The 12311-nt window shown below is 47.2% G+C and overlaps 1 protein-coding gene across 1 annotated transcript in view; it reads right to left on the bottom strand.

Annotated features, from left to right (window-relative positions):
* LOC119466250 (putative sodium-coupled neutral amino acid transporter 7) overlaps positions 1 to 12311 on the bottom strand; it is a 75254-nt gene that overhangs the window by 25926 nt on the left and 37017 nt on the right. The window contains exon 3 of the mRNA XM_037726731.2: positions 875 to 996. Coding sequence (XP_037582659.1) covers positions 875 to 996 — 122 coding nt within the window. The remainder of the gene's footprint in view (positions 1 to 874; positions 997 to 12311) is intronic.

The raw sequence follows: 12311 nt of genomic DNA, 5'->3' as shown, positions 1-12311 counted from the left end.
CTCAATGTTCGGAATAAGTGTTAATCCTGGAGTCGTATTTGTGCAACTTTGTCATTGGCCGCTTAGTGCGCATGTTGGGTGTGTGTCTCGCCCATACGAGAGAGAGAGACAGAATAAACTTTATCCAAAAGAGCACACGAGCGTAGCTAGCTCCTCCGCTCTGCAGTGGGTGGTCCCCTCAGTCCAGGAGTCCAGCGGCCTCAGCAGCCCTTCTCGCGCGGTCGACCAGGTTTAGCTGGTCCGTCGAGTCGGAGCTGGACAGCGCTGCCTTCCATTTCCATGTGGTGGGTGTGTTATGGGTGTGAGCTGTGGTGTGTTTGCGCAAGCCCATACCATGTGGTAAAGCGTTGCGCATTGATCGCAGTGTGGGCATTTATAGGAATACAGCGCAGTGTGTATGGTGTGGTAGAGACTCAAATGTGGATATGTGTTTGGAGTTTTCGCCATGTTACGGCTTCCTCTCGAGTCAGAATTCTGATACGATGATTCGAGCATTAAAACGTCGTAGTACACTGTACATGCGCCAGCAACAACCTTTAGCTTGCTACATGCCTGTTCTTGCCGATTAGTTTACCGTACGTGCGTGCTTTCCACAAAGAAAGCGCACTTAGAGATGCGTTGGAGAGAGGACAGGAAAATTATATGGAAAAGCATGGAGCATAGCCATGTGTAAGGATCGGCTGGCTATATCGTGTACTGGTGCGAAGGGATAGAAGGACTGAATAGATAATAGGAGAGATGCAATATAAAAAATGCACAAACGCGCGATGGATCGTGCGACAACTGAGTAACTCAGTCCGCATGTCTTCAAGAAGCGGCGCGCTTTTAAACTGGGTTCAAACGCGTTAAACGCACAAAAATTCAAATAGCTTACTATCTGGAGGAGCGTTGCCGCCAGAATGCCACCAGCGCGGTCGTAGGCAGCCGGGTAGTTGAGCACTCCTGCCCCCAAAGCAGAGTTGACCAACAGAAAGGCGGCCACGGTCCATGCGACCCCTGCGATTCGTAGCACGAGTGGTCAGGCTCCGCTAAGTACACAGGAACAAAACGTCAAAAACAAAACGGAGGAATTTCAAGGACAGGAATAAAATCCACACAAGTCGGCCTCACATCTTGCTGCGTGCTGGCTTGCGCTCAGCCATCTGAGCAGGAGCTGCGCCTGCGTGTGCGTTCAGCCTCCTATAGCTGATGTGCATTCCCGATCAAGCTTGCCTATACGGCGGGAACCGAGTGAGCTTGTTTCAGTGGCAGCGTTTACGTATGGCCGCGGGTTTGCGAAAAGACCTCTCACTAAACGTGCCACACGCCAAATAGCCAGCACTTCGCTGGTGCTGCGGCAGAAGGCTACCTCAAGCTCAGCAGGCGCTGACAAGTGCCGTCACTGCAGCTCGAAGTGCACCGTTCGAGATCCACGACAGGGAAGCGATTTCACCTACACAAGGACGCGAGGTATACTTGTGGTGTGGATCCCGTGCGACCCTCGGCGTTGCCCATTTTTCTTTGCACGTGGACAGTGTAAACCAGACTCGTCTAGAGTGCTCAAGAGGACTATTTTGGTCGCCCATTCCTCGCAAGAAAAGGTACAGGCCGACGCAGCGTAACATACACATGGTTATGCCGCATGCGCGCTACATGACTGGGATCGTAAACAGATCACAAACACAGCAATTACCTATATAAGTGGCGTTTTGACAATTTTTCCAAATTTTATCGTGGCGGCAGTTATAGGTTTCCAGGACATGGGGGGGTAAACTGCGCCGATTCCTAACTCACTTCTAATGCCCCAGAGCGCTTCCATGCGTAATTTACAGCAATGGCAGTCATTAACCCCAACACTCCTCTTTGTCCACACATCACCCACACCCTTCCCCTTACTATCGCCAATTATAAACAAGATGCTTAGTTTAGTTCCCTAAGCAGACCAGGCAAACCTACTACGAGCTTCGTATGACATGAAAATGGGGAGAAAAAGACCGGCGAGTAATTACTTACAAAACTCATAATTAGGCCAGGAACGTTAATTCCCACACTTCACGCGGCCCCTTTTTCCACTGAATGTCAACTTGTCACGTAAAATTCCCTCGGGACACTGGGAAACAGCACTTGCTCAAGGAATTTAACAAAAACTAATTTATCCACGAAACTTTACACCGCATGGCCAAAGACATGTCTCCCATAATTTACAAGATTTGATCTCAGTGGCTATGTTTCTCACGAAAAAGTGGGCTAAATTCTGCGCCGTTTGTGAAACACTCGTAATTCTCCGGAGCGCTTCCATACGCAATGTATTGCAAAGGCCGTAGTTAACCCACACAACCTAAACTATGCCCACACGATGCGCCCTATTCCCTTCAAATTGTAGCTTTGTGGCACGTTGACTTCTTTCAGGACATTAGGCAAATTTCCTACGCGGTTCATAAAAAAAACGCTTTTATAGATTCTTTACTGCACTGTAGAGACGTAAAATTTCTGTAAATTGTGTAGGCGTGAAAAAACATGGAAAAACAGTTTCTGTTCCCGGAAATATTGGAAAGATTGGAAAAATATTCAAACATTTCTTGACATACAGAAGTAAACATAAGAGCAGCCGAGGGTGCATGCAAAAATGTTTCCAAGAGTTATGGCCAGATGTTGCATTCTACCCCAAATAACCCCCTTTTTTAGAGCCCAGCTCTATAGGTGCCCGTTCCTGCGGCGAGCGTCGGCATCCCTCGTAATCGAGCGAACGATCACAGCGAAGGCTGACAGAGCGAACGCGGAGTGCAACGAAAGCAGAGGAGGAAGAGGGTGCAGCGGAACAATGAGGTGGGAAGCGGAGGAGGAGGGCATGGCGAAAGCGTGAGAAGAGCTCAGTGCCGCGCAAGACGGGCTCTGCGGCGGCGATGGCCACGAGATGGCGCCAGAGTAGCGCGCGTCGCCTGCTCACCGATGACGCCACCGATACCATATGTGGAAACAAAGCGCTGCATGAGCGGAGGTCCGTCTGCGGCGGCTGCCGAAAATCGCGCCCACGCGTTACCCACGCGCTGCCTCTCGCGATCGCCCGATTAGCGAGGCAGTCGCGCCACACTTCGCTCCGTTTGCAACGGGCCGCACGACACAGATCGTCCGCACAGTCAATATATCGTGAAATGAAAACACGTATACACTATAAAGCGGCGCTCAAATTTCGCATTAGGGAGCGTCGTAATCGTGAGTTTTATTCCCTCGGATATTCTTGGTAACATTCGGAATTCGCATCTACCATTCCATGAAAGTTGCGTTTTTACTTTATTATAAAGGGGACACTTCTGAAAGTCTAGTTTTTTTTTTTAATTGCGGATGGCCATGTGGTCAGTTATATGTTGCGGTTCGCTACAGCAAAAACTACAGCTCAAACATGTGGGTACCTTCAGAAGTACGGAAATGTGGGAAAGTAGCAGCCATGAGTAGATTTTCTTCTGTGACCAACTTGAAACCAGGTAACAATGGTAAAGTATTTTTAATACTATATTAATTCTGTGAGAACGATCTTGACGAATATTCAAAGAAGACCAAACGTTCTTGCCTAATCTTTTTGTTCTAACCTGAACCGTCAAGTAAATGCGACGTCATGAATTTCATTTTTTTTCTCGTATTTGGCCCGTTTTTGACGCCAGGTAAGTTCAAAAAAATTTCCTAGGCGGAGCCTTTTAAGTTCAATGTACTTCTTTAATGAAAAAACATTTCACTATAGATCCATGCAAACGCTGTCAAAATCCATGACATCTTGACGAGCCAGTGCAGAGAACTTCGGTGGAGAGGCGCAACTTGCGTTTTTTCTGCTTGTGACGGTAAAAGAAACCTCCAAATTTTTGCTCCATAGAAGTGCGTGAGTTTGACTAGTGCACTCAGACAGCCCATTGCCTGGGAATATGACAGCAGAAAGGCTTGCATTGAAATTGAGAGTCAAGGGAAATAAACTTCTGTGAAGCCTTTCTTCGTTAGAATGAGAGAGAAAGCGAAGTGAAGCTGTTCCTTTGCAGAGAAAAGCTACTGGCGAAATAATTTCTTTTTAATATACAACAGAGAGAAGAAAGTGGGTGCACTTAAGTGTCACTCTATAGCGAGAATCAAATGCAACTATAATATCGGATGGCGCGCTTGCTTTCACACCAAGAATGATGATTAATGGGTTTTAATGGCGCAAGGGCCAGTTCTGGCCAAAGAGCATGGAGCTTGAAACACATGGTGTAATCAAGTATTAATGGGATCAAAGAATGTAACACAGCTGTAAACGGGCCTAAAATAAGTCTCTGTAAATTGCTTAAAATATAAATGTACTAAAATAATGGCAATGATTAGTTACATGTGCTATGATCATAATATGTCGGCAACGATGGATGGTTAAGCGAGGCGCATAGGAGATGGTAGCACTAGTACCTCAACAGGACTCTTGGAGGCAAGGGTCGTGAGGCACGTACGTGCTCTACAAATATGCTTACATAGCAGCTACAACCTCCAAGGAGGAGGTAGTGCTACAATAACCTGGCCAAATAATTTTTAAGATGTCGGTTTCTTTTAAAAAGTTTAAGACCGTGTTAAAATTGAAAAGCGGTTCATTGCTGAGAAAAAATGCTGGGTGGAGAGATACGTGCTCACGATACAGGGAGGGGAAGTACTTTTTCCTCTCTGCATCTATTTCCGGACACTGAAGAAGGTGTATAACTGTAAGGCTATTGCCGCATCTACTACATGTTGGAGGTTCGCTTCCAGTCAGTAGGTGAGCGTGGGTGCGGTAGGTATGGCCTATCCTTAATCTGCAGAGAAGTACTTTGTGTCTATCTGTCCTTTCGTATCTCCAGTTCCCTAATTTTGGCTTTATCATGTGGAGCTTATTTAATACTTCAGTATCCCACTGGCTTTGCCAATACTTCCTCAACTGATGTCGTATGAAGGGTTTGAGGTCTGCGACTCCTATGGGCTTATTTATATCCGTGTCACTAACGGCAACTGACGTGGCATTTTCGTCGGCAGCTTCATTGCCTTTAATACCTCTGTGACCCGGTACCCAGCAAATGACAATGACTTGGTTGCACATTTACGCTGCACATAACAATGAGTACGGTTCATTAAAAACAGGGTTCTTAAGTTTTTGTAAGCTCATTAGGCCTCTAACTACACTCAATGAATCCGTGAACACAATAGCTTTAGTGATATGTGTCTCCTTTATATGTTTTACAGCTGTGAGTATGGCGAATGCTTCTGCGGTGAATATACTGGTGTGTGGATTTAATGCTCCCGATGCTAAAAACGACGCTCCCAGAGCTGCATAAGCCACACCAGATGGAGACTGAGCCATCTGTGTAAAATTCTTCGCAACAGTACTTCGCTTGAAGTTCAAGGAAGTGAGAACTTATGTGTACTTGAGGTGCATGTTTTGATACTTGTATAAAAGAGATCACACTCGATGGTCTGCCATTCCCAGGGTGGTGGAAAGCGAGTAGGGGCCATTAGTAGACTTTCTCTAAGTGGGACACCCGTTTCCTCTGCTATTGCTTCCAAACGCAGGAATAGAGGGGTCCTCAAAGCTGGGCGGTTACGATAAAGCCTGGCAGTGGATACGTCACAAGTAAGTGAGTGACATGGGTGTTCAACATTTGATTCTACCTTGAGGAAATACGAGAAAGCTAAATATGTCCTTTGGAGATGTAGGGACCATTCATTGGACTCAACATACAGGCTTTCTACTGGACTAGTCCTGAAGGCACCTGTAGCCAGGCGGATACCCAGATGGTGAACCGGATCGAGAATCTTTAAAGCACTAGGCGCAGCAGAGTGATAGACTATTGCGCCGTAGTCAAGGCGCGATCGTATCAGACTCTTATACAGGCTCAAAAGGCAGCGCCTGTCACTTCCCCAGGATGTGCGGGACAGAAGTTTCAGTAGGTTCATTGTTTTGAGACATTTCTCTTTAAGATGTTTCAGGTGAGGGATAAAAGTGAGCTTGGAATCTAAGATTATACCTAAAAATTTATGCTGAGAGTTTACAGATAGACGTTCTCCATTCAAAGAAATATCGGTATCAGGTAACATTTCTCTCTTGTTTGCGAAAAGGATGCAGGTACTTTTCTGTGGGTTTAGACTAAACCCATTCTCATCCGCCCACTTACACAGTTTGTTTAGGCAAAGCTGTACCTGTCGCTCGCAGATTGCAAGATTACATGATTTGAATCCAATCTGTACATCGTCCACATATACAGAATAAAACATTGTGCGCGGTATAATGGTATGCAAAGAATTCATTTTGACGATGAAGAGAGTACAGCTCAGCACCCTACCTTGAGGTACACCTGTCTCCTGAGTGAATGGCCGGGATAGGACGTTGCCAACTCTCACACGAAATGTTCTATTATATAGATAATTTTCGATAACGCTCAGCAAGTTACCGCGGATACCCATTCTAGACAAATCTCGGAGAATTCCAAAGCGCCACGTAGTATCGTAGGCCTTCTCCATGTCAAGAAATACTGATAGGAAGAATTGCTTGTGTATGAAGGCATCCCGGATGTTCGCCTCCATACGGACAAGGTGGTCTATAGTAGATCTACCTTCCCTGAATCCACATTGCATAGGATCTAGTATTTTGTTATCTTCAAGATAATGAATCAAGCACCGATTTACCATTTTCTCAGAGTTTGCACAAACAGCTTGTCAACGCTATGGGTCTGTAGCTGACGGCTAAAGAGGGGTCCTTGTTCTCTTTGAGAATTGGGATTACGATGGCTTGTTTCCAAGCGGACGGAATGCGACCTGTAGACCACATGGCATTGAAAAGCGACAGGAGTGTTTTGCGAGTTTCAGGGTTTAAGTGTTTAATCATATCATATACTGTTCCATCGGTTCCTGGCGCAGACTTGTTGCAACCTTTCAGTGAAGCCTGAAATTCAGCCATGCTAAATGGGTGATTGTATGGTTCGTTTCGCGTGCTTTTCTGATCTAAGGGCAGTCGCTCTACTTGTCGTTGATATCTTAAAAATGTTTCAGAATAGTGGGATGAACTGGAAAGATGTTCGAAGTGGTGCACCTAGAAAATCAGCTTGATCTGTGAGGGTACCTCCCTGGATATTTACTAGCGGTAGAGGATGAGATTGCCGACCTTTTAATTTGTTTACTCTATTCCATGCTTTTCTTTCGTCTGTATACGAATTGATGCTACTGATATATTTATGCCAACTTTCCCGTTTTGCACGGCGGCGTGCTCTTCTTCCTTGCGACTTAATCGCCTTGAAATTAATTAGGTTCTCTGCAGTGGGGGAGTTACGTAGGAGATTTCAAGCCTTGTTCTGCTTCTTCCGCGCTTCCTTACACTCCTCATTCCACCATGGTATACGTCGTTTCGAAGGTGATCCGTTTGTTTGGGGAATGCATACTGATGCAGCATCAATTACAAACGCTGTAAAGTATGCTACTGCATCGTCAATACCAAGTGCACGGACATCGTCCCAGGGCAAATGTGTTATTTCGCGAAACCGCGCCCAGTCAGCTGAATCGACTTTCCATCGAGGAACGTATGTACGGCATTCAGCCTGCTTTGTAAGGTTTAAAGCGATAGGAAAGTGGTCACTTCCATAGGGGTTATTAATGACTTCCCAGTCCAGATACGGTAGAAGTGTGCCAGACACTATGCTAAGATCTATGGCGGAAAATGTTTTGTGTGTAGCGCTGTGGTATGTTGGTTCCTTCTTGTTCAGCAAGCAGGCACTTGAGGAGAATAGGAAGTTTTCTATTAACCGTCCTCTCTCATCACAACGAGAGTCGCCCCACAGTGTACTATGCGCGTTTAGATCTCCGACGACTACGTAAGGATGGGGAAGCTCATCTATAAAGCTCTGAAATGTTGCCCTAGAGAGCTGATAACTCGGGGGGGATGTATACAGACGTAATGGTCACCAATTTATCAACCAGCACTGCTTGGATAGCAACTGCCTCAAGGGGGGTTCGGAGGAGTAGTTGCCGACAGGCCACCCCTCTGTCGACTATTATAGCTACGCCACCGGACGACGCCACCGCGTCCTCTCGGTCTCTCCGGAAAATGGCGTATTGCCGGAGGAAATTTGTGTATGTTTGAGGTGTGTTTCTTGAACACACAGCACCTTAGGATTAAACTTGTGTAGGATTTCTTTGACGTCATCGAGGTTGTGTAGGAGTCCTCTGACGTTCCATTGTATTTGTGTATTCATGTTGAAAGTGTTTTTTTGTGCTGTATGTTTGAAAGAGACTAACTTAACTTACAGAGCCCTTGTCGGGCCCTGTGATGCGGGCTTTTTCTTTTTTGGAGCGATCGCGGGATTCTCGCCGCTCCTGAGGCGCTTGGAGCGCCGTCTGGCCGGTTGTGGTGTCCATCGCCTCTTGCGAGGCGCTGGACACGCGCTCTTGCGAGCGGTTGGTGTGACGGGAAGGCCGCGTCTCGAGGGACGAAGCCCTTGAGGCCACCAGCCCGGAGGTCGATGGCCCCTTCTTGTGAGTTGGCGGAGCAGCGCTAGCTGCAGCCGCCGAGGGGGCGGATTGCGTTGCTGGCGGCTCACTGCGTGTGAGCCGAACAGCCGCCGGAAGCCGTTGCGACGCTGCCCCCTGACGCGCCACTTCGGCAAAGCTGCTCTTCGGCAGGTATGACACCCGCCTGCGTGCCTCCTTGAATGAGATTTTCTTTTACTTTGATTGTCACAATTTCTTTTTCTTTCTTCCAAGACGGGCACGACCGCGAGTATGCGGCATGCTCGCCATCACAGTTGACACAGTGTGGAGTGTTCTGGCATGTTTCAGAGGAATGTTCATTGTCACTACACTTGGCACAAGTTGTGCGGCCTCGACAGTTCTGCGAACTGTGACCGAACCTTTGGCACTAAAAGCATCTGAGAGGATTTGGCACATATGGTCTAACTCGAATCTTGAGGTACCCGGTCTCGATGGACTCGGGCAGAACACTTGAGTCGAAAGTAAGTACTAGGTGTTTGGTCTGAATTTCTTTTCCATCTCGCCTCATCTTAATTCGTTTGACACTGATGACGTTCTGATCACTCCAGCCCTCAGATAGCTCCAACAAATCAGCATCGGATACGACGCCGCGGGTGGTATTCATGGTACGGTGGGGGGTTGCTGTTACTGGAACATCCCCTAAGGACACTAGATTGGGCAGTTTCTTATGTTGTTTCTGATCACAGAGCTCGAGTAGCAGATCACCACTGGCCATTTTCGATGCTTTGTAACCTGGACCGAAAACTTCGGTTAGAGATTTCGAGACAAGGAAGGGTGAGATCATTCTCCCCGTCTTTTCAAGTTTATCAGAGTGGATGACGTGAAAACGTGGAAAGTTCTTTGTTCGGTTGCCATATAATTGAAAAATATCTTCGGTGCGCCCTCGTTTGTGAGAGGGATCAGGGAGTCGGGGGAATGACGATAAAGCCATAAGGTAACAATGATTTCGGTAACTGTGCCAGCCGCCCACCACCGAGCCCAACAAGGGGACGCTACAAGACCCGAAGGAGATGCAGACTGCCAGCTGTACATAGTCACTATAACCTAATATAATAGACCCAAGGATGGATAAACTACACCAGGTTAACCCTTGCTGCCTGGAAAATTGGAAGTAAAACGAAGTGAAGAGAGGACAGGAGAGATGGAAAGTGAGAGAGAAAGACGAAGGTTGGAGGGAGAGAGAGAGACAGGAAAAGGCAACTACCGATTTCCCCCGGGTGGGTCAGTCCGGGGGTGCCGTCTACGTGAAGCCGAGGCCAAAGAGGTGTGTTGCCTCCACCGGGGGGCCATAAAGGTCCAAACACCCAGCTTCGGCTCAACCTCCAGGATCCCCTTTTCCCCGGACACGGCTAAGCCGCGCACGGTTAGACGCGGGAGGGTCCAAACCTCGTGTGCTCGGGTACGTGGTGTCGCAACACACCAAACGCCTGCTGACGCAGACGCCCCTGCGGGGCACACCAAGAAACGCAAGTGCGGAGTATCTACCCAAAAAAATCCTGCATTTAATTGCCAAGCTCTCGGTTGGCTTGCACTTTGGCACTGGGTTGAGACAACGGCAAATTGTGTTCCGCGTACAGACCCAGACGTCCATTGACAGACTAAGCAAGGCATCCGACGTGGCTTTCAAAGCCAGCTTTTTCTTTCTCATCATGAATGAGAGCCTTGCCAGGACTTTACTCGCTGTCGTTTTTCATCTGTAGAAGGTCGGATCCTGTGTCCCGCAATAAGTGACGCATATCGAGGTTGCCTTTGCGAGCGACAAACTACGTAAAAATGTTACACAAACTGGATGAAACAATATATTGCCTGAATGTGTATACTCGCAAGGTGACACGTGCCAACCTAACTTTCGCATGATTTAAATCAATGCACTCCGTTTTATTCGATAAATTTGGACCGTTAGTTTATGCCTTGGAAGAAAAAAAAACAAGAAAAAACTTTTTTTATAACCTTTATATTTCCGAGCCCTCACATTTACTGCAAAGGCTGCAAATAACCTACACAGTTCAAACTGTCTAATGGCCATCCATGTATAGCATGTCTCCTACTTGCACTAAATATAAAATTGATGCCATTTTCGGTTCTTCCAGGGCAGTGAGGAAACTTTGTAAGCGTTTCCTATACCGCCTCTAGACAGGTAGAAAAGGAGAATTTATCAAGTTTCATTTAGCCCCTAACGTCCTAAAGCCCCGTTTCCTCAAAATATAAACTTAGTGAATGATTTAGTTCTTTCAGGACACCGTGAAAACACGCATATGACGTTTCCGCGCGCTTCTATAGTCGCACTAACAGCGTCGCTGTATAAAAAGCATATAAGTATATGTATAGCGGATGGTGAGCAGAACTCAGTAAACATAGCGTGACATTTTTAGTGAACTGGACTGCTGGGCTAGTTATGTGTACATGCTCATATAGCTAAAAACTGAGCTGGAAAACAAGACAGGACAAGAGAGACAATTGGACAGGTGCCGGATCTGTTCATTGGAAAACGCAGAAATGCTTTCTCGGCTTGGAAATTAAGGGGGAAAGGCACGTGCACTTAACACCAAGCCGCGAACAGGGTGAAGCGACCACGCACAACTGCAATAAATTTGGCACAAACGGCCACGCAGAAGCAAAGTTGCGGTCAGTTCCCCTTATCGAGAAGGTGCATGGTCCGGTGTTCGAAAAAAAAAAAAAGGGGGGGGGGGGAGCAAAAAACTGTTTATACTTAAAAAGTGAAGCTGTGAAATTCAATTATAGAGTCGGGTAGGCGTACTCAGAAAAAAAAATTTAAGACCCTTTTGTAGCTTTCAAGAAATTCAAGACATCTGATATAGCGGCCCTGTACTTATTGTTCTCGCTTACACACACACGCACGCTAACTCACGCAGGAACAACGCGGCGTCAATAGTATTTTGCTGCAGGGAGTATGCAAGATATTTGGAACTGCAAGGCGTAAACTGAGCGGGCGTCAAGGTACCGAACAACTTACCTGCTGCAGTGGCCGTTTGGTCCACCTTATCATTTACACGCATGGCCCCGTTTAGCGATCGCACGTCGCGGACGAGAAGTCGCGTGACTCAGCTAAGATTAATAACTTGTTGAAAACGGTACGCAGTGTGCAGAGATAAGGAGCTTTTTTTTTTTCTTTTTAGGTGACATTTTTCGCGCCGGCAAGCATGAGAGATAGTGCGATAATCGATGAAATTTGCTACATATTCGAGTAAGCTATAAATAGCCGTAGGGGCTTAAGGGCTAAATGCATGTGTGCCTAGAAGGCGTTTTGAGAATATCATCAGCTTCGAGACATTCTCCCCACAAAATGTACCACATTGGCCGTTCTACGCTTCTTTAAAGGGCCCCAAAACACACTCGCGGTTTCTCTCGCCTTCGCTATACTCTCCCGACGGGCGCTCTCCTTTTCGCTCGCGTACTTCACGTTAGGCACGTGGGCACTACGTCAGCACCGAAGTTCACGTTGGCGCTCTTTGAAAACACCGCAAACTCCCGCTTATAAGCACTCCCCGTTTTTCGGCATGCGAGGTCTGCGGCACCGACGAAACTATCGACCACCTGCTGTGCCACTGTCCACGATATGCCCCAGAAAGACAAGAACTTGCTAACGCGCTAAAAAAACTGGACAATCGGACGCTTTCCGTGCAGGTGCTGCTGGAACACCGCCCCCATCGCTCGTCGGCCCATAAAGCGGTGAAGGCACTTTTGTGCTTGTCGAGGACGACGGGCTTGTGCCAACGTCTGTGATTATTAGTGCAATAACACACGCGTCAGCGAACTCGCCACTAATTTCCCTTCTTTCCTTCCCTCCTCTCTCT

This window comes from Dermacentor silvarum, chromosome 1 (assembly GCF_013339745.2).
Source record: "Dermacentor silvarum isolate Dsil-2018 chromosome 1, BIME_Dsil_1.4, whole genome shotgun sequence".
Classification (NCBI taxonomy): Eukaryota; Metazoa; Arthropoda; class Arachnida; order Ixodida; family Ixodidae; genus Dermacentor; species Dermacentor silvarum.
The sequence above is the reverse complement of the archived record's forward strand: the minus strand, read 5'-3'. Positions and strand labels throughout refer to the sequence as shown.